At 32.9% G+C, this 21,774-nt stretch overlaps 4 protein-coding genes across 6 annotated transcripts; 2 read left to right on the top strand and 2 right to left on the bottom strand.

Moving 5' to 3' along the window:
- Nucleotides 1-44: 44 nt before the first annotated feature.
- LOC133678553 (zinc finger CCCH domain-containing protein 48-like) lies at nucleotides 45-4,153 on the bottom strand. The gene is made up of 9 exons (XM_062100902.1): nucleotides 3,484-4,153; nucleotides 3,293-3,388; nucleotides 2,825-2,914; nucleotides 2,602-2,703; nucleotides 2,201-2,347; nucleotides 1,927-2,046; nucleotides 1,780-1,839; nucleotides 741-838; nucleotides 45-609 (listed from the first exon to the last, which is right to left on the bottom strand). Exons 1-9 carry the CDS (start codon nucleotides 3,979-3,981, stop codon nucleotides 468-470), a joined length of 1,353 nt encoding a protein of 450 aa, XP_061956886.1. The 5' UTR covers nucleotides 3,982-4,153; the 3' UTR covers nucleotides 45-467.
- A 3,418-nt stretch (nucleotides 4,154-7,571) lies between these two features.
- LOC133678215 (uncharacterized) lies at nucleotides 7,572-9,498 on the bottom strand. 2 transcript variants are annotated; one of them, XM_062100455.1, is made up of 2 exons: nucleotides 9,384-9,498; nucleotides 7,572-8,291 (listed from the first exon to the last, which is right to left on the bottom strand). In XM_062100455.1, exon 2 carries the CDS (start codon nucleotides 8,242-8,244, stop codon nucleotides 7,777-7,779), a length of 468 nt encoding a protein of 155 aa, XP_061956439.1. In that variant the 5' UTR covers nucleotides 8,245-8,291; nucleotides 9,384-9,498; the 3' UTR covers nucleotides 7,572-7,776. The 2 variants fall into 2 exon arrangements, with proteins under 2 accessions (XP_061956439.1, XP_061956440.1); XM_062100456.1 differs by having other exon boundaries at nucleotides 7,572-8,284; nucleotides 9,384-9,486.
- Nucleotides 9,499-12,396: 2,898 nt separating this feature from the next.
- LOC133678601 (calcium-dependent protein kinase 26-like) lies at nucleotides 12,397-15,898 on the top strand. Of its 2 annotated transcripts, XM_062100977.1 has the most exons (5): nucleotides 12,397-12,588; nucleotides 12,829-12,866; nucleotides 13,153-13,762; nucleotides 13,887-14,183; nucleotides 14,923-15,898. In XM_062100977.1, the coding sequence occupies exons 3-5, from the start codon at nucleotides 13,174-13,176 to the stop codon at nucleotides 15,615-15,617; spliced, it is 1,581 nt and encodes a 526-aa protein (XP_061956961.1). In that variant the 5' UTR covers nucleotides 12,397-12,588; nucleotides 12,829-12,866; nucleotides 13,153-13,173; the 3' UTR covers nucleotides 15,618-15,898. The 2 variants fall into 2 exon arrangements, with proteins under 2 accessions (XP_061956961.1, XP_061956960.1); XM_062100976.1 differs by having other exon boundaries at nucleotides 12,829-13,762.
- Nucleotides 15,899-19,008: 3,110 nt separating this feature from the next.
- LOC133678199 (uncharacterized) lies at nucleotides 19,009-20,067 on the top strand. The gene is made up of 2 exons (XM_062100436.1): nucleotides 19,009-19,617; nucleotides 19,713-20,067. Exons 1-2 carry the CDS (start codon nucleotides 19,180-19,182, stop codon nucleotides 19,986-19,988), a joined length of 714 nt encoding a protein of 237 aa, XP_061956420.1. The 5' UTR covers nucleotides 19,009-19,179; the 3' UTR covers nucleotides 19,989-20,067.
- The last annotated feature ends 1,707 nt before the right edge of the window (nucleotides 20,068-21,774 follow it).

Genomic DNA, 21,774 nt, shown 5'->3' with positions numbered 1-21,774 from the left:
AACTGCCCAACCAAACCTCACACTATGAAAAATAACACCCAAAGTTAAAATAAACCACCAGGTAAAGATATAGAAACATGTACAGTATCTGTGAGTCAGTGCAGAGCGGGCTGCAACTGAAAATTTGATCATCAGTAACTCCTTTTCTACTACATTCCTGAAGACATCGTAGAGAAAGTGCACAAGGTAAGGAACTCTTTCCAAATTATTTTGGAACTCAATTGATATACAATGATCGAAACGCAGCAAATGCTATGAACTTCAGTATGACTTGGATATCAGCAACGTGTTTCTTCTTTTCTATAACTATGGCACTCTCTAACAGAAGGAACCCAAAACTAGCAATCTCTTCTTAATTTATTCCTCCCGCAAACTTACATCACATGAGAACCCAGTAAAAGAAAAGGTTAAAATTAAATTATAGAGAAGGAAAAATGCATGATGACACATAAAAATAGAAGTGGCCATCAAGTTGTGGTAGTTGGTACAGCGACAGAATTCCACACTCTCACTTGACCAGTGCCATCACCAGTGAAAAATAGGCCCCCAGGACCAGTTTGAATGGCACGGATCTCTTGTTTGGCAAACATTTTGCCCTTTTCCGAGAACCTGAACATGGTAAAAAGCATTAAAATTAAGAACCGCAAGTCTGAACAAAAGCAATATGCAAAGGAACAAAATATAAGTCGACACACAAAACTAGGATTAACAAAAAGAAAAAGCAATTGCCGAAAACTCACGATGGTAAATCATAGAGGTGGACTGAATTGTCATTACTGGAGCATAGCAAGACTGGCTTGCCTTCCAGATCATGCATCCCACAAAGGGTAAGCAGGCCCTGCAGAAGGTAGGTAGTTAAGTCAATGAACTATCCTCTTTTCCAACAATATGATTTGAAAAGAACTGAATCACTTTTAGAAGGATAAAAAAGATCCTTTCATGGCTTCACCATCTTATCATGAACATAAGGGTTTTGATGTTTCTGTAATCAGCATCCATCCCTCAGAACCCTAGAGTAATGTGCTTATATAATTCATAAATACTATCAATGTGACAATTTATAAATACTCTAATAAATCTAGGCCATTATTGAACCTTCCTTGTGAGACCTCACGAAGCTACACTATACAAACAAACAAACAACGGTTCTGGCACAGAACTTTATTGAGATCTAAGCGATACAGAGTCTTACAGACAACAAAAGAAGCAAGATTGATGACCTCTTATGGACAATGGTATTTCTGTAATTTTCAGATTTGCTGGAAAATGTGATAAAAAGGTTAATTTCTATTTAGTATTCTACCGGTCCTAAAGTAAGGGTTTTTCTATTCTAAATAGATTTCTTCTATAGATTAATAAGCCCTTGTTGGACTACGAGTACTAGTATCTCTATATAAATGTTATGTAGTATTTGATATTTTAAAGACGTTTGATGAATAAAATTCCAACAATTTGCTGTCGATTGTGTGACTCAATCTCCCTTAGGTATGACTCCTAAGAACCAAAACTTAGGTTTTTCTATCCTCTAGGTGTGGCTCCAAGAATCCTATCCCACCCACATACTTTCTCAAATTCCAGCAGAAATCCACAAAAACACAGCCCTAAAAAAGCCTCTAAAAGTCAGATTCAGAACAGCGCCCCTACATTGTTCATACTTTCCCCTACGCTGTCCTGCATCACTAAGTAGACCAAAATGGAATGACCATTTAAAGCCACAAAAACATGAAACCACACACTGAAATTCAATGAAAAATAAACAAATGGAACTGCATAACCTACATGTTCTTCGTTGTGAGTGAATGTTACTTTTAAGTTTCCACTTTCTGTAGCAGCCCACGCCTGAAACAAAAATAATTGTGAGAACAACTAAATAACCTTATCCTAGTAAAAGGGGAAAGGAGAAGAATAATATTAATATAAGCAAACCTTTATTGTTTGGTCCAACGAGCATGATAGAAGAAACTGTTCCCAGCATAGTAGCGACATGACCACTGAAGTATGATCTGTCAGCGTCTGTATACATTGCAAAGTTTCAAGGCTCCAGACCTAAGAAAAAGTGCATGATGAAGTAATTGTTAAAAGAAAAGGCAGAAGAAAAGTACATGGGAGAATCAAACCTACTATACTAAGTTCTAACAACCACTGGAGGTCCTGCATTAAAACAAAAGATAAAGTTCCACATGGCACTAAACCAACTTACTTTTATAGAATGGTCCATAGAGCCAGAGTAGAGTCTATTAGCTCCAACAACTAATGAAACAACGGCCATTTTGTGATCCTTTAGTGATACAGCTGGTTCAAAGTTGTAGGTAGCTGCATTGAATTTCCATACCAATATTGACCCATCCTACACCAAAGAAAATTCAGTGGTCAAAGTTATTTCCAATTCAATTCCAAACAATCTAGCATGCACAAACACCCACCCATACAATGTTAGTCTAGGCATAACTATGTGAGAGTATGTATAATGCAAACAAAATCCCTAATAGGATGAACAAGATACTTTCTAACATTAAAAATAATGGTGGACAGTATATGGTGAGAACATGAGAACCAATAGAACTTTAAGGATAATCCATGCCCAAGAAAGAAAAAGATTACCTGCGTACCAGCAAATAACAAATCATTGCCCACAACCAGAGCATACACTTGTCCAATAGGCCCATTAAGACTTAGGTCGGCGTTAGTTTGTGTATTCCACGCCTGCAAAAGAATTGTGTTAGAGCCATTCCCATGGAGGTAACTTTGTTCTGAACATTGTTATAAATTTGGTTTAGAGTCATATAAAATGGAAGTCAAGAACAATAAGAGAGGCTTGCCTAACCTTGACAACATTTGGAAGGCCAACAAAAATCCAAGGACCTTCACTAATCATGCAACCAACCTCACCACCAAGATTAATCACACCCGTACACTGCCAAAACAACAGAGGCAAACAACATTCATATAGCAAGTTTGTCACTAAACATTTAGATGAGCCAAAGAAAAAAAAGTAGATAAAAGTAATATTTTCCATTAAAAAAAATAATTTTTTTATATACTATAAAAAAGAAAATGATGGAACTTAAGCAACTCCCCGCTGGTATCTTGCTTTTGAATATCTCAATAGAATCATAGTCTTAGCTTTAACAGAAATCGGATAATTGATCCAATACAAACATTAGAAACATCAATTTGAAACACCAGTGCTCCAATCAAAAGCACATCATTAAAATTCAATTACAATCATAACCGTCATGTCTACTAAAAAAAATAAACCAAATTCAAACTGAAAAACAAGTAAAACTCCAACCTGTCCAGACTGGCAATCCCAAACTCTAACAGTCTCATCTTTACTCCCTGTATACAGCTTATCAGACCCAGATGGTAATGCAATCCCACTAATCACCTGCTCACATCAAAAAGCACAAAATCAATCACCAATTCCAAAACCCACAAAAACAGATTACAAAAAATCCTACAAAATCACAAAAAACACTCAACCTTTTGATGCCCTTCAAGTTGAGTCACCAAAGAAAACCCATCACCTAAACTCCAAGAATGCAAATACCTACACTTATCACCAAAACTACAATTCCCTTGTACCCAAAAATTACACACTTTCTCCACACTTACCCTTTTCACCCCTCTAACATCACCTTTATTTCCAAATCGCCCCCAACTATTACTATAATTACTATTACCACCCCTCCTCCCTGAAAAAGAGGACGAATCATTTCCCGCAAACCCTCTCTTCGCTCCTCCTCCTCCTCCCCCGTTCACAGACGCATGCGGCGGCGGTGCTGGAAGTTCACGGTGGAGAAACGGACATGGGAATCTATTGCACTTTCCAGCTCTCCAGTGGTAACAGACCTTTTGATTCTGCTGATGCTGATGGTTATGCTGATTTGACGTGTCGTTCACTGATTGCCCGCCTCCTAATCTGTGAAAAACTCGCTTGTTTGTGTTGGTGGTGTTGCCTCCATTATAGTCCAAATCCATTGATTCAAGATTGAATTTTTCGAATCGCAATCTTCGAATTGAACCTGATCATGAAAACACCTAACTCAATTGTTCGAATTCGTAGGGAATTTAGGGTTTAATTAGAAACCCTAATTCTGGAGTTCTTGTGAGAGATTTTGATTTGGGGATTCTTTTTATTTATTTTGAAGATAGGAGGAAGCGTGAAGTTCACGATGATGTGGAATTTACCGTATTATCCTTTTAATGAGGGTGTTTATCGTGACGGATGTGTTTCCTGTTCTATTGGGAAATTGACACGTGGTTGATGACTTGTGGTGTGGTGTCATAGAGTGGTAGGAATGAGACTGATAGAATACATTGCAACACATGACAGAAAATCCGGTTTGAAAAGGATTTAATTTTGATTTAGGAATACCCATTTTAGAATATGCCAATCTTTGAAGAAAAATTATGGTATTACGTAGCACAACAGAGATAAATATAAACGGGAGAGAAATAAAAATATAAGTAGAAAATACATATTTTTTATAACATTTTTACAATTTTAAAATAAATTTATATATTTTTAAAATAAAAAATAATATTATGTATTGATCTAACTAAATTTGAATAAATATGTAATTGATTCATAATTCAATTAACTTAATTAAACTTAACTCAATTCAAGCTTGATTGAGTTATAATTAAAAAATTAAAATAATAAAATAATATCATTTTAAATAACAATTATAAATCCAAGTTAACAATACGCTTCAATAACTAAGATTAAATAACTCAGACTATTTTTTAAATAAAATCCCAATCCAAGTACTAGAACTATGATTAAAGATGGATTTGAAGATTCATTTGTTGAATGTGGAGGAAACCATGTAACTGTACATAACATGGTAAATACTTTTCCATTGATTAAACATGGATAAATAGATAAATCTTAAAAAAAATTTGACCCAACTCCTCCTTGCATGATGTCAGTTTTTAATTAAACTATATTAGATCTAACTTGATATGAATCAATTGATTTCATAAATTTAAAAACAATCTAAATGACTAATAGAAACATGGTTTAGCTTATAAAAAAATCAAGATAAAAGTTTTTTTGAAGTATTGAGACGATGATATGTTGGATGACCCCAATCACCTTGTAACTTAATCCATACACTCAAATGGATTTAATAATTTTGTTTTTTTTTAAAACAACTTTTACTTAAATATATGAAAAAAAACAATGCTCATAATTTTTATCATAAACCATGAAATAGATATTTGTTCAATATCGTGATTGTAAAAACTTGGTTATAATCTAACCCAACCAAAAATAAAAAGAGGATATCTTTATTTTTAATCCGGGGATCAAAATGGGTTGGGATTAAAAAAAAAATGTATGAGAGGGATGAAATTAAACAAAAAAAAAAGTGGTAATGCATTAATTAATTAAGAAGAAAAGGACAGGGGATAAATTGGGGGAAAAAAAAGTAAACTAAATGGGATAAATGTGCAAAATTAGAAAATTAGGCTACATAAATGGCCAATTTTCTTCTCTTTGCAGCCGGTTTTGAAGCTAAGAGAAGGGGGTTTAATATTTCTTTCAAATTCTTTCTAAATTCACTCTAAAAAGAGAGGAATTAAGTGTAATCAAGGAAGTTGAGATATGTTTAGGGATCAAAAGGGATGATTAAGGAATTATAGAGTTATTTTGAAGAGAATAAAAAATTAAAAGCTAGGGTTTAGGGAGAAAGAGAAGAGAACTTGGGGTTTTCTTGCTTTCCTTCCTTGAAACATTCTTCCATTGAAATAATGGACATATTCTATGTAATTAAGTGTTTTAATTTAATGTTTTGGTGAAGAAATGCAATTGTTTATATTATGTAAAATTAGGGATTTGTTTTGTGGGTTATGTAATGATGAAATTTATGGCTTGTTGATGATTATAAGCATGTATTAAGATTAGATAATTGATTAATTCAAAAAAAAAGAAAAAAAAGAAACCCCCTCCTTTTAGTGCTCACTTTTGGCCAAGAGGAAGAGATGGGAAAGAAATTGGAGAAATTATACAAGTGATTAAAATTATGCTAAATAGCATGTGTATAAATGTAAATGGAGAGAAAGAATAAGAAATTTCAAAATAAAAATAAAAAAAGAGATCCTTCCATACCTTTTCCATTGGTTTAAGCTAAGATTACCAAAAAGTGGAGGGTTGAGTTTTGGCCTTGACAATGAGGGGAACATATTTATTTAGGATTAATTTATGTATAATAATAATAATAATAATAATAATAATAATAATAATAATAATCAAGAAAAGAAATTTTATCCCCTTATAAATGAGGAATTCGGTTAAGTATGTGATAGAACATTAAGCAGGTTGGATTAAGAAAATACATGAATCGTATTGAGTTGTGTCAATTTTAAATTAAAAATTTTATATGGAAAATAAGATTGATTTTTATGGTGAAAGAATTATTAGTGATTCATTAATCTTAGTAATACAAGTGAGGCTACGGAGTTAAACTAACATCAAAGGACTGCATAACGCGCACAGGTGTTAGGCAAGTATTCAATACCTTGAAGTAATTTATTAGTTTATTTCAATAATTCTATAAGGAATTTTTTTAATTGTAATTTTAGCATAAAATTATGAAATTAAAAGGATAAAAATAATATCATGTTGAATTGGCGTGTTGAAAGATTATTTATTGATTATTAAAAGTAATACCATGTTAAATAGACGCGTCGAAAGATTATTTTCTAGTTAATAAAAACAATGTCTTCTTAAATGGATGCGTTGAAAGATTATTTTTTGGTCAAAGAAAGTAATATCTTGTTAAATGAGCGAGTCAAAAGTTATTTACTGACTAATAAACGAGTTAAGAATGTTGTTTCTTGATTAATAAAAATGATACTTAGTTAAGGATTGATATAGATGTGAACATATTGATGATAAGTTGCTTTATTAAATGACACAATGAATCTATTATTGAGCATGAATTAAATGGTTCTTTATTTACTGTAAAGTGTAAATTTATGAATCTTACTTAATGTATATATGTCATATGAATATGTTACTAGGTACCTCGTTCCCTCGAGCTTGGAAATAGATCCATAGATAAGTCATCGATTAAAATTACATAATATATATCTAACACTCTCAAGTCTAATTTTTTTTAATAGCTAATTTTTCTTTTAATAAATCAAGTTTATAACTTGCTTTATTAAATGATGCAGTAAATCTATTATTGAGTATGAACTAAATGGTTCTCATTCTTTTTATTTACTGTAAAGTATAAATTTGATAAAGTAAATTTGATAAAGTAAATTTAACGCAATGAATCTTCTTTAATGTATATATATCATATAAATATGTTACTAGATATCTCGCATCCTCGAGCTTGAAAATAAATCTATGAATAAATTATTGTTTATATATCCAACACTCTCATGTCTAATTTTTTTTTTGAATAAATCAAGTTTATCAAAAATTAGGTTAGAAACAATTATGGATCCACATACGAGCCACCTATATGCATGAACACTCCAAAACATACACATATGATATTAAGACAAAATTAGTAGAAGGACCTTTAAAATAAAAAAGAAAGAATACAAGGACGTAAAGAAAGAATGCAGGGACTTGCCACACCATTAACCCATATGAATTACACATTTAGGAAACAAAAAAGTGGGTGTCTGCGTTCTGAAAGTAAATAATAAATCAAGCTTAAAAGCATAATTAACAACTATTGTAAGTCAAAGTAAGCTTTACAGAACCAAAATGTCTCCAAAAGACGAGTGACTCAAATGGTTTCGTCAGCATAATTAACTAGCAAGCTTGAAAGCATCAATGAAGAGGCCATAAGTGAATCCCATCTTGAAATTGTTGAGAAGAGCAATGGGGAAGGTTACCTTCGGCCGGCTGTAATAAAACCTGGTCACGTACTCCGTTAATAAAACACATACCACAGCAGCGATCACATCATTTACTCCTAATGCTCCAAATGACAGAGAAATTGTTTGTGCCACATAAAAGCCACCTAACAAGGAAATTCCCCCAAAGAGAGCCCTCCTTGATGGCCTACGAAAATAGTTCCTCGAGAGCTCGGGAATGGTTCTGATGATATCAATTAGCCTTCGAGGCCCTTCATTCTCTTGCACAGCTCGGATCCCGAGGCGGCCGGTTGAGGATCTGAAAACAGAAGTTCCATATTTTATACTGGAAACTCTTCTCTGAGGAGCAAACCCCAATTTGAGGGGGCACATAGTGATCAAACTCACAGACTGTGCCATTATATAGTATGCTGTTGAATTGTCAATCAGAATACATATCCTGGGTCCTGGGAAGTAAAATGCAGAAACAGTTTGCCAGTGAGGCCTTGAAATGTATGAGATCTTTCCAGCAAAGGAAAACAAACAAACACATGCAAAAATAGAGAGATGCAGTCATTCCTTACCCTCTTTGTTGAGGAAAAAAGTGGGAACATAAGAACTTTTAAGGCCTTTCAAGGGGAAAAATGTCTTGTTGAATCAAAACTAGGGAAAAATAGAAAACAGGATTCGGGTCCTTATGATGTCATATCCACTAAATGGACTAAGTAAGAATTGACTTACTATCAAGATTGAATTGAAAGTCTTAAGTAGTGATGATTCTAATCTTAAAGTCGTCCACGCTGCAGAATACAAAAGCTTGAAGATGGGTTTGAAGGAGGTGGTTTCAAGTATGTGATGTGATCATGAATGATTATTTTGCTTTAAGTCATGGATTTTCAAGAGATTCCTCATTCTCTGTTAATCTCTTTGAAAATATGGGGCTTTGTTCATGCTGAGAATGTCACCAGAGAACATAAACGTCTTGGTGGATTTACTTTTCGAAACCAATTATGTCCAAACGTTAAATAGTCTTATAATCAATATTGATGGCATTTGTCTTGTAGAAGAGTGGTTCTGTCACTAAGACCTAGACACTGTGCTCATAAAATCCTATAGCATTGCCATCAAATCCTGCTCCAATTTGATAGCAAAATTCTAAACACCATCTCCCAATAAAATTCTAAACCACAGATCTAATTTTAGTTTAAATGGAATCTGGCGCATAAAAACAAAAAAAAACACAAACAATAAGCAATTAAAGCATCTATAAGGCAATTACTAAACTAATCCCAATCATTCTATTCAGTAGCTAAGACTTAAAGGAAAAATTGCTGAATCAAAATTTCTTTTCTCCTTCCACCGTTTTCTCAAAAACCAAACACAGAAGAAGATTTTAAAGACAGCATAACAAAAAAGAATCAAACTAAAAAAGGGAAAGAACCCATGTAGTAGAATCATTGCTTAAGTATAAAAACCAGAACTTGAGGAATAAGAGGTACCAAACTTGAGAAAAGAATCAAACTTTACGATAAAGAGAGAGAATACAGAAATGGGTTTACCTAAAAATCCAAGACCAGAGGCTTTACAAGCTCCATTACTGCGTTTCTCTATTCACCAGTAGTACCAAATTGGCTGACGAGTGTGGGAGAGACTTGAGTAGCCAAAATGGTAAATCTCACATCAATCCCGTAAATCTAAGATAATTATGACTTTAGTCCTCGTACAAACGATTTTCTGAATTAGATCCTAACATATTATGCATGTCAATGGCTTTTGAGCTCCTAAGTAATAGGGATAATAATTTGAAATGAAACCCAACCCCGATCAATGAATTACTAAATTAATTCACTAAATTAGACTGAATTTAATAAATATACTGCAAATTTCTATCTTTATCAAGATAAATGGAGTTAGATCTTTGTAGAGACCATATCAATGAATCAACAAGGGCAAAAACAATTTTTTTTTAAAGTAACACATGCTAAAAAGATTCACAAGGTTGAACTTTTGCCAAAATAACATTATATCATGAGTTATGCTGTTGATATCAGTGCAATATTAAACTTATTATGCTATTGGAAATAGCATAACCTATTGAAATATATATAAAAAAATTATTTTATATATTTTTATTTCTAATATTTATCTATTTTTTTATTTGGTTTTTTATCAAAAAAAATTCCAAAATTTTTAGTTATCAAAAGAACTGATTTACTAATGTTATTTTATTTCTAATTTTTATTTTTATAACTATTAATTAACCTACCGAGTTAAGGAATCTTATTAAAAATTAAATTGACTACATTTAACTTAGGGAATGCCATTGAATTTTAAATGAACTAAAAGTAATCATTTTCATTGATAATTATTAGTTAAGAATAATTAAATTGATTACAACTAATCATTTTCATTAATGATTATCATAATTCTTAATGAAACTTAAATTGACTAACAAGGAAATCCTATTGAATTTTAAACTAACTACAACTAATTATTTCTAATGATAATTATCATAGTTATTAATTAACTTACAAGAAGATTTAAATTGACAACAATTAATTATTTTCATTAATTATTATCATAATTATTAATTAATCTACTACATTAAGAAATTTTATTGAGATTTAAATTGATTCGTATGAAGAAATTAATTTCGAACTTATCAAATCCTTAACAATTCATGCCATTGCCCATCGAGAATATTTAGGAATCCTATTTTATAAAATCACCGTGGAGTCAAAAGAAAGTATGAATACTTAATCCATCACCAAAAGAAAATATGAATTGAGTTGCTCGAGATGAAGAGGTTATTCAAGATCGATACTATCAAGAATTAAGTATTACTGTAGAATTAAGTATTACTGTAGAATTTCTATTATGCAAGGTTCTACTGTTTATTTTTTCATATATTATTGTGATGGGTTGTGTAAAATTTTATGTTTTTTTAAATTTAATTTTAAATTTTTTTTCTAGCGATTTAGTTCTAAATGAGAACTAATTAATTTTAAATTCTTATAAAAATATAAGATTTTAAAAAAATAACCGAAATGAAAAGACATCAAACATGAGTGTTATAAACTTCGCAAAAGATACATTTCGTTCTTAAACTTTAAAATTTACGCAAATTTAGTAATTTCAGTATCTCAATATTTTTCTAATTTAATTTTGGTACAAAATTTTTTATTTTATTTTTTAGTACATAGTTGAAAGAGGTTGCCAAATTCCGGTGATAGAGAAAGAAAAGTGTTGTTAACACTAATTTAGGCCACTAAAATAAACAATATTTATATCAAATTGTTTCATCTGAGAAGGAGAGTTCATATTAAGTGTTTTCCCCCATTTAAAATTCGTGAGAAAACAGATTTGAACTCAAGTTGATTTTAATTTTTTGGATTTTAAGGCCATAAATAAGTTTATCACGACTCCTATAGTGTTTTGAGTAAAAAATAGATTGAAAAATAGGTTTTGGGGTAAAAAAACTTAAATCCTGATTTTTCAACTACTACAGTGGCTGAAATTTGGAAACGTGTCGTTTGATTTTGTTTTTTTCAAAATAATTTGGAGCAGACGACATGTTGCGAACAAAAAAAATTAAGAGCCTAACCGTGTGGGCTTGTTAGGCCCAACAACGCCTGATGTTTGCTTCTTTTTTTTTGTATTTTTTTTAAATTAATGATTATTATTTTATGGTCTTTTTCTCTAAATTATTTAATTTATATTTAAATTAGTACCATTTTTCTCTTTCATCTTGTCCGGAGATCTTCTTTTAAATGATAATTATTTTTTTAGTTATGCTTTTAAATTTGAAGAGTTTTTTTTTTATTTATAATTTTTTTATCTTTTGTATTGATGAAATTTATTTTTAGATAATATTTCTAATATATATAACACTGCATAATTTTGTTTTTTTATTTTATTTTATTTTATCAATTTAATTTATATTTTTATTTTTATTGTCATTTACTTAAGTAAAAAAATTATTTTAATAAAAAAATTTAGTAAATATAATTAAGTAAATCTCTTATCTTTTAAAATTAAATATTTTTATATATAATTTTTTTATAAAAAAATAAAAATATCTGACGTGTAATAAGACACAGTTGCTTTCTAACTAAGCCGCGTAATTTATTGAATTGTTTCGTTGAGAAAAAAAAATGTAATCTTACCTAACAACCTACTAACTATGTTATGGTTTGACAAAGTCTTCAAGTCCGAGGAATCCATTAGAGAAAATATAAGTTTGTGATTCAAAAACAGTTTTTAAAAAAGTTTTTTTTTTTAATTATTTTATTACAGTGATATAAAATATAAATTTTAAAAAATTAAAAAAAATATTGTTTTAATATATTGTTTTTAAAATATTTTAAAAATAAATCACTACTATGATAACAAATTACTCTTAAGAATTTGTTTGACTTGCAAATTACCTTCTAAAATATTTTTTAAAATTCATCTTTTATACTATAAAATCAAAATAATTTTTTTAAATTTTTTTAAATAAAAATAAAATTTTTGTTTTTTATAAAAATATGTTTTTTTTTTAAATAAAGGTGATCTAAATAAAAGCGAACAGCAGATAGAGATAGAGACAGAGAGAAAGAGGCGCTCTATCTTGTCTTGAAGAGCTCGAAACCCCCCCTGCTCCAACTGTCTCAATCTCTCTCTAACCACGAGACCAAACCCTCTTTATATGTTTTAACACGAGTATGTGTAGTTGGTTATGGGATTTTTTTAGGATCTGATTTTGGGGTGTCTTTCTTTCAGGTATAAAACAATGGGCTGGTTTTAAATTTTGATCTTGTTTGTGTTTTTTGGGGGTTTAGCTGATGGGTTACTCTAGGGTTTTAGCATACTGCACTAAAGATTGGTACTTTTTTAGTGTTTGAATGGAATGTGTGATAAATGAGAGGGTTTACTTGAGTGGGGTTTTTTTTTTCTTTAATGTATTGTGGAAAAAGTTGATATCTTGGGATCTGAATTTTATTATTTTTTATGTTGTTCCAGATCTAGTTGATCAAGGTGAGATTGGAAGAAGTTACTAGGTGAGATGTCAAGGTTTTGCCTTTATTAAGGATTTTGTTTTGGATTTCTAGTAATGTTAAGACCATATACCATCGTATCAGTCACGGTAAGGGTCACTATCACCTTTCAAGAAGCGGTCATAAGAAGGGTTCTGTTAGGATTTTGACCTATATTCTGGTTTTTGTAACTTGAGAGAAAAACATCAAGGCTTTTGACTTAAACAGCTCTTGCGAAGAAAAGGGGGTTTGGTGGTTTTGAAGTTAATTGAATTGTATGCTGGGATTCTGACTGGTATTTTGGGGGCAGGTGGGGGAGATAGAACTTGGTATGGCTGTTGGAAAGAGCAACAGCAGCCATGAACCCTTGAAGCAACCCTGCAATTGTTATAGAGTTTCAAGCTTGATTGAAAGCATTTTGGACACAGACCAGACCTCTAATCTGAAAGATAGGTATGTTCTTGGAGAACAATTAGGTTGGGGTCAGTTTGGTGTTATTAGAGTGTGCACTGATAAGTTGACTGGAGAGGTACTGGCATGCAAATCGATTTCTAAGGATAGGCTGGTGACATCTGATGATGCAAGGAGTGTCAAGCTGGAGATTGAAATAATGACCAGGTTATCAGGACATGATAATGTTGTGGATCTCAAGGCAGTTTATGAGGATGAAAATTATGTTCACTTGGTAATGGAACTTTGTGCTGGAGGGGAGCTTTTTCAACAGTTAGAAAAACATGGCCGTTTCTCTGAGGCTGAGGCTAGGGATCTCTTCAAGCATCTTATGCAAGTGGTTCAATATTGTCATGAAAATGGAGTGGTTCACAGGGATTTGAAGCCAGAGAATATCCTTTTAGCTTCAAAATCCTCATCATCACCGATAAAATTGGCAGATTTTGGCCTTGCAACCTATGTCAAGCCTGGTATATTTTCTCATTTCATATATTTTTTCTTTTGTTCACCATTTAATTTGTCATATTGGCTATTTTCTCTTGGAAAGCTTGAGTTTTCTAACAGAATAATAAATATTTGGATCTGCTCAAACAGGTCAGAGTTTGCGTGGGACTGTCGGGAGCCCATTTTATATAGCTCCTGAGGTATTGGCAGGAGGCTATAACCAGGCTGCTGATGTTTGGAGTGCAGGGGTGATTCTCTATATTCTTCTTAGTGGGATGCCACCATTTTGGGGTAAGACCAAGTCAAGGATATTTGATGCTGTGAGGGCAGCTGATTTGAGGTTTCCTTCAAATCCTTGGGATCACATAACTCAATCTGCGAAGGAGTTGGTCAGGGGTATGCTTTGCACAGATCCCTCACAAAGGTTTACTGCTCAGCATGTTTTAGGTGGGTTCAGTTTCAAATTTTACTTTGTGGATATGTGTTCCTTAAGTTTCTTTTATAGTTTCATACAATCAACCTGTTCTATGATCTGATTAGGTGTTGGGATTGTAGATGATTCCTGTAGATGGTTATAAATTATTTGTTCGTTTCTAGAACTACATGAATTTCTTGAAAACTATCACTTCCAGTTAGAAGAATCTAAAGTCTTATTCATTGTACATACTACTTAATTATGTATAGAAATCTTGATCACAAGAGAATGGAATTTGGCTGAGATTTCGAAAACCAAGGCAGGCTCCACTCCCTAATTCTTTTAAGCTGACAGGTCATTTACAACCGAGTGTATTCTGTATTCTACAGATCATTTGTTAGATGGTCCTATGAATTTTTGAATGTATGTCCTTTCTCGTTTTCTCCTCTGATGGATAATTTTTGCTGTTTATGAACTATGTCATTCCACTGTTTATATTTTGAGTTGTTTTAGAAAAATTACAAGTCATCATATGAATGTGGATGGGTTTTGCTTTAGCTGGCTTAATATGAATCACAACATATAAGCTGTCCAGTTGACTGTTATTGGTAGGGGCCATATGGTCAAGAAACGCCCCCTTTCACTTTCTCATTAGCTGATCAGCATGGTTGTGTCTGATCTTTCCTGCTACAAAAGACTGCTCTCCTTTTTTCTTTTTTTTTATGTGATGCTTTCTTCAAGTATTTAGTCTTTAAGTCTTTCTTTCTGTAGATAATTCCTGGATGAAGTATGATGGACCATATCCTGAAGAACCTAGTCAACGTGAAAAGCAAAGTTGTCCAGAATGGGGTTTAGGTGGTGGCTCATTCTCCACATTGATGGCCAGGGATCAGGATGTCAGTTTTGGCACTGGATCACCCATCTTTCATGATGTTCAGTCTTCTACTTTTAAATGCAGATCGTCATTCTCTTCTTTCCTAGCGGAGCCATCAACACCTATATTTGCACATGGAGGATTTTCTTTTAACAATGGTGATGATTCAAATGCCTTGGAATTCATGCCCCCTGTATCCTCAATGCCGAGCTTTGCGTTCTCCAGTGCTGGTCCTGTAATTGAGCTAGGGAGTTCCACATTAGAATTATCTAGTAACATTTCTCGGATAGATTCAGTTTGTGGAGGTAATCAACTTTCAGAGATAAGCTTGGGGAAGATGCTTCTGTTGCCTGAGCCTTCTCTATGCTGTAGATGTGAAGCTAGAGAAATGGAAAACAGAACAGTTGAAGTTAAGAGAGCAGGAGCAGAAATTGGGTCCAGGGCATTGGGAATACACGGTAAGAGGAACCGGACTATTGGTCTCGGTGAGTGCGAGCAACTTGATCTCATGGTGACTGAATCAGTCATCCGCTGGGCATCCTGCACCCATCTTCCAACTGCTCCGTCCCTAAGGTCCTCTCTTGTCTGTTGAAAGAGAGGAATTGGAAATGAATGGGATTGGAGATGCAGAAAGTGTTGTGCTCACATGATAGTCTAATAGCTCATGTGTGTAAAATAATAATTATCATATTGTCCCTGTGTGCTTAGAGACGGTTTTAGCCTAGATTTCGTGAACGATGAGTGATGTCTTTCTGATGAGTTAATCTTCAGTTTGTTCACTACATAGTGAGTAAAATGTTCTGATTGATGGTCCTTGCCCGTGTGTATAAAAGTTGGATTTTCATACCATGAGGTTTTCCAGGTTTCATATTATATTTTCTGAGTGTCTTTTGAATGTAAGCATCTGGAAATCATATAATAATGATGTCTTGATCAGGATACCGACTGCAGCTACTTACTGATCTTCATTTCCTCAGCTTCTGATTTTGATTCTTCATGGTCTGTCATCAACTATAACTCCCCTTCAATTTACAAAGTTCTGTGTTATCATCAATCAAAATGAATAAATTAGAAACACAATGCATCAACATTTCCTCTGTAATCATGCAACAGCGGGTGGCCAGATTCTTAGCTTCGCTTGTACTCCAAATTTTGTGGAAACGGCCAGTGGTGAGGTTCAACAGTGAACAGAATAGAGACTTGTATTCTATGATTGGCAGGTTTCCATTTCCTTTTGCTCTGTCATGGTGGCAACAAAACATTACAACCCTCAAGTAGCCTGACAAGGACCACTTCCAAAGTGGAGAGCAGGCAATAAATACCTCTTGATGCCACCTATCCCGGGCTATGAACTAAAGAGATGGCATTATTACATGTCCGATGGAGTGAAGAAGCAGGTCTTCCAGCACAATCATGTATCATTGTTCTGCTATCCCCATTTTAAGAGACAAAAAAACAATATTTCAAGTTTGATGTCTGTCCTCAGGATTCCCACTGTTCAGGACCCAATTTGTAAGAGCTCAGGGGATAGGAAAGAGGGTACTTTTGCAAGTGACACAGAGGGTAGGAAATTGACCTTTCAAGAGTTGATAGCTAACAAAGCTTCCAATAATGACTTCATGTTCAACCAATAGCTAAATGCCAAAAACCCATGTGGTCACCCACCAGCATGCAAATTTTAGAAATGTTGATTGGCTGCATTCCCCTCCTGTCATTATTCTAAGGTGACATCAGTCATATGTAAAATACATGTCACCCTTGTTAGGACACTGAAGTTATCACATCTGACCGATCTAGGAGTCCATGAGCCGGTTCAGGAATCGGATCACAAGTTATGAATTAATCTATTAAATTGATTAAATTAATTTTTATTTTATGTGTTTTTTAAAGTAACCCAAGTTAGGAATTACATTGACGTTACTTGATTGATCCAGTAGATTAAATTTTAATAACAATATAAGAAACTTGAGGTAAAATAATAATTTGGATTAACTACATTTTACCCTTATACATCATCAATGTTTCACTTTTACCCACATATTTTAAAAATTCCCCAATGTTACAATTATAGTTTTCCAAAAGCTCCTTTTTATATATTATTATTATTATTATTAATACTACTCCTACTTGTTATTTAAATAGCGCTTCGTCTTAGGTCAAAAAAATATTTCAACAAAAAAAATTAAATATGAAAACTTTTTCAACATGTTTTTTTACATAAAAAATATTAAGTTTAAATAAAAAAAATTATGCACACATGTAATTAAACAAATCTAGAATCATCTATGTCAATATATGAAAAACAAGTCATTAACGATAACCAAATATATATCTGGAAAAGTCAAGAGGCAAATATAGATTAAGATATTTAATATCGCAACACAAGTCATATACCCGATTATGTTCAATAACTCTGTTTATTAATATTATTTTTTTAATCAAATGATGATAGAAATAGACACACATATAAAATTAATTGAATAAAATCAAAAGAAAAAAAAATATTTTGCAAGGTTGCACTTATTAGAAATACTATCCAAAAATAAATTTTTTATTTTTAAAAATAAATTTCAATTATATATAAAAATAATAGATGAATTAAAATAATCTCTTCAAAAATTAAACACATACAAAATAATTAAAAAACAATTATTATTTTTAAAAAAGGCTAAATACAAAAAATAAGAAACCAAAGAGAATGAATATTAATTTAAATATAAATTATAAAATTATTAAAAAGCACATATAAAAAAAGTATGATTTGTTTAAAAAGGGCAAAATTATATATAAAAAATAAAAATAAAAAAAGAGGTCAGTCACTATTAAACTCTATTAAAATGACCTTTAGGGTGGATGACTTGTCGTTTGACCTAATATTATTTGAAAAAAATTTCTAGACGACACATTATCTGATTTCCTCTAGATTCCGGCCACCATAGTGACTGAAAAAACATGGTCTATATTGTTTTGATCTAAAAATCTATTTTCAATCCATTTTTTTAATCTAAAAACACCTAAAAAAAGAGTCTAAACACCTTGCCAAACTTATAAATGACCTTAAAAAAACCACATAAAAATCCAAAATTAACCCGAAATCAAAAGCTTCCTGAGCTTAGATCTGGTTTTTAAGACAATTTCAAGGTGAAAAAAAATCTAAATAGAACTCCTCTCACCAAATGAAACACGTTAAAACTAAGGTTAACCATTTTAGTGGACGAAATTAGTGTCAAAGTCATTTCTTCTTTCTACCACCAGAATTCAACCATTTTAGTGGACAAAAATTTGAGAAATAAATTGATTTTTTTAAATAACGAGTTCATCATAAAATATGAGAAAATGAACAATACATGTTTGTGCAGTGAATAACCCACATCTTTTAGTATTTATTATTATTATTATTATTATTATTATTATTATTATTATTATCCTTGCATTTATGCTATTTTTTCATTTGAGATGCACTTCTATGTTATAATATCTATAAAAAAAACACTTAAACCTAAAGAAACACAAAATTAAGATTAAAGAGTAGGCTATTTTTGGTTTAGTAAGGTGATGAGGTATGGTTGAAACTGCATTTTATCTTAATTATAATATTAAAAATATTTGATTAATTAACACATATTACATACCATAAATTTTATACAAGTCACATTGAAAACTATCTTTTAAAAACTTAGTTAAAAAAAAATCTGTAGTTTTTTTTAAATTTATTTTCAAACCGCAACTGCAAATGATACTACAAACCCAAACACACATTAATAGTTAGAGGTAACCTTCTGGAAATTAGAAGGGTAATATTGAGAAATTTTAAACTATAGGGATAGATGTGAAACATGAATGAATCTACAAGGCTAAAAGGAATGCTTAGCCGAACATTTTGATTTCCACATATGAAAAAAATGCAACTTTTTTTTAGAGCCACAAGGTTCCTTTTCTTCTTACCCTAGCAGGCCAAAGCCAGAAGATAAGGTCCGAACTTCGGAACACAAACAACCACATATTTTGGTATTTCATGAAACCATGGAAACTCTTGTGTGCTTTTGGTTACTCCACATGTATTACCTTACCATTGCTCAGGTGCCAAACCATAATTCCTAGTCTCTACCTCCTCCTTCTCAGTTCATACATCTCTAAAGCAAACTTTCCAGTAAATGGGTTGTAAGATAAACACCCCAAGCCCTCCAGTTCTATTCAAGTTCTCCACAAGGAAACCAAGTCACAGAATCAAAGCCATTGCCTTCTCTTCTTACGGTCCAGACCAACCAGAATCCATTTCCTCCACCACCCTGCCAAAACCTGATGTTTACACTGTCAACTTCAAAACTCTAGGAGGTTGCAAGCTTGGAATCTCAAGATATCCAGACTTTGAATATAATGCTCAAGGCGGGACAGGAACCGGGACATGTACCAAGGCCAAAGACAGTAGTGACTTGAATACAGTTTCAGTATCATTTGACATGAAAACTCTGTATATCCCGCCATTGACAAGTGGGACTACTAAGTTCTTGGGATTGCCATTGCCACCATTCTTGAAGATTGACATAGTCCCTGAACTCTTTCAAGGGACTATTGACCAGGATTCTGGCAAGGTACACCCCAAGAATATCATCAAGCTGTTAGTCCATTAATTTGATAGCGAAAGACTACCATTTACCATTAACAATTGCTTTTCCATGTTTTGTAGGTTGATCTTGAATTCATGGCCAAGTTCTGGTTTTCCGTTGGGACTATTTATAGAGCTCCTCCGCTGCTTGTAAAGACAAGACTAACATCAGAGGAATCAACAGGAACAATACGAAGTGGTCAGGGTGAAAGATTGGATAAAGAAGGGAAATGCAGACTGGTAGGTGTCGCAACTGTTGATCCTGTCAGTGATGTCTTCATGAACACCTTCCTTGGTCTTCCCACAGAATGCCTGGCCAAACTCAGTGCTGCAATTTCCTTTTCTAGTTCTTCTTGATAATGTCCAGAATTCAATCCTTAATACTGTAACATGAGCTGTTCATCTTTTTATACAGAAAAATATAGAATATGATAAACCAGAGGCTCAACTGTATGCTCCATTACTAGCATAGCAAAAATATCAGTATCCTCAACACTAGGCATTATCATGGCATTCGAAATGTGATGTATTGACATAGAATTGGATTAATGCAAACAGAAGCACGAAATGGGCTAGGAAGTAGGAACTTGTGATAAGAACAGACATTGCGATGATTGCATCATTTAGAGCTGTGCAAAATATGCTATGTCTTTAGGAATCTTAATTGTTTACAAAAGATTAGTTTAGTATGATGTATAAGTGTGGATTTTCACGATCTGCAATGCTCGATCGGCTAAGACTTGTAGGTTTAATATGGGTTTTGTGTTTGGGTTTAGTGGTTGTTAAGCTTGATTGGTGACTAGAAGTTTGTCTTAAAAAAACAAGTATATAAAAAAAGTGACTAAAATCAATTGAAGCTTTTGCTTGTTTTCAACTTTCAAGCCAGAAAATCTCCTTTTGCTACTTCCAGCCATCAGTTCCTCTCGAAATGGAATTATTAGTGCTTCTGAAGAAAATGAAGAAACTCAAGGTCCCAAAACTACTGCTGCTGCAAGAACCAAGAGGGAAATTTAACAAGAAACCTAGTTGTCTGTCTAGTGTTTTCTGTTCAACTAACGGTAAAATCTAGCAGTTTCAGTCACTCAAATGCCAGTCTTTGGGTGCTACCTAATGAAGAGAATTGACCCTCCTTATCGAGAAACTCCAATTGGGTCCATAGTCCTGCAATCCTCCCACCAGAACAAAGTGCAATCTGATGGGGATTCTGAACTGTGCTTAGCCTATGAGCAATCACCATTGTTGTCCTGTCCTTCATTAGATGGTCCAAGCATCCTGGACTAGACGTCCACTAACTGCATCCAGTGCACTAGTGGCCTGAACAGAAGAACAAGATGTTGCTATCCAGACTTGAAATATGATGTTTTTTTAGTTTCCAACACCTGATCTCACAACAGAGTTATCGGTGGAACAACATGACGAGTTCTCAAGGATCACGAGTCAAAGCATGTCCAACACAAGCTTGGAGAGTACACAGATACGCATAGAGAAGAAAACAAAGAGCTTACCTCGTCGGGTTTTAGGATCGGTGCAAGACTTGAGCAAGAGCTCTTTCAATAACATTTCTCTGAAGAGGAAAGATTAGAGGTTAACATTTCATAACTTTTCCTTTTCCACTCAACACTGAAGATTAGAAAATAATCATTAATCACTAATTTCTTCCTCCCTCTCTGAAGTATTCATTGACATACCTGCCTCTAATTACCTCTACTCGTTAAGCCTCCGTGCTCAAACTTTACTTGATTCAAGTTTCTAGATTGAGATAGTTGTTTAATATAATATTAGAATTTTGATAACTAAACAATCATCGATTCAAATCACCATAGTATAAGATAGTATGTAACTATTTAAATTTCATGTTTATGTCAAAGCACTCCACCCATAGTTGTCCAACCCGATTGGGGGACTGACTTGGAAAAGGTTTTACTTGAGCCCACTGAGTTATTCAAGATTCCCACACCAGGTCGTAAAGGATAAGAGAGGTGCATATCTGCATGACAAATTTTCAGTTGGAAAATAGGAAAAAACCATCTGTATTGAGAGCAGCCATTGAACCTGAGAAATGTATTGCATCAGAGACTACGACAAGGAGAGGGAAATCATAACATACTGGAGGAGTGAAATAAAATTCACAGCAAAAGTTAAC

Source organism: Populus nigra, chromosome 18, assembly GCF_951802175.1.
Source record: "Populus nigra chromosome 18, ddPopNigr1.1, whole genome shotgun sequence".
NCBI lineage: Eukaryota > Viridiplantae > Streptophyta > Magnoliopsida > Malpighiales > Salicaceae > Populus > Populus nigra.
Note: the sequence above shows the minus strand (reverse complement) of the source record. Positions and strands in the feature narration are given on the sequence as shown.

Bases quoted from the DNA above. Each gene is read 5' to 3' on its own strand.
- LOC133678553 (XM_062100902.1), bottom strand. From the start codon at position 3,981: ATGGATTTGGACTATAATGGAGGCAACACCACCAACACAAACAAGCGA. The intron at 3,389-3,483 runs GTTGAGTGTTTT...TGATGTGAGCAG, and splicing joins AACTTGAAGGGCATCAAAAG to GTGATTAGTGGGATTGCATT. The intron at 2,047-2,200 runs GTAAGTTGGTTT...ACTTTTTCTTAG, and splicing joins CTATGGACCATTCTATAAAA to GTCTGGAGCCTTGAAACTTT.
- LOC133678215 (XM_062100455.1), bottom strand. From the start codon at position 8,244: ATGGCACAGTCTGTGAGTTTGATCACTATGTGCCCCCTCAAATTGGGG.
- LOC133678601 (XM_062100977.1), top strand. From the start codon at position 13,174: ATGGCTGTTGGAAAGAGCAACAGCAGCCATGAACCCTTGAAGCAACCC. The intron at 13,763-13,886 runs GTATATTTTCTC...CTGCTCAAACAG, and splicing joins TGCAACCTATGTCAAGCCTG to GTCAGAGTTTGCGTGGGACT. The intron at 14,184-14,922 runs GTGGGTTCAGTT...TTCTTTCTGTAG, and splicing joins TACTGCTCAGCATGTTTTAG to ATAATTCCTGGATGAAGTAT.
- LOC133678199 (XM_062100436.1), top strand. From the start codon at position 19,180: ATGGGTTGTAAGATAAACACCCCAAGCCCTCCAGTTCTATTCAAGTTC. The intron at 19,618-19,712 runs GTACACCCCAAG...CATGTTTTGTAG, and splicing joins TTGACCAGGATTCTGGCAAG to GTTGATCTTGAATTCATGGC.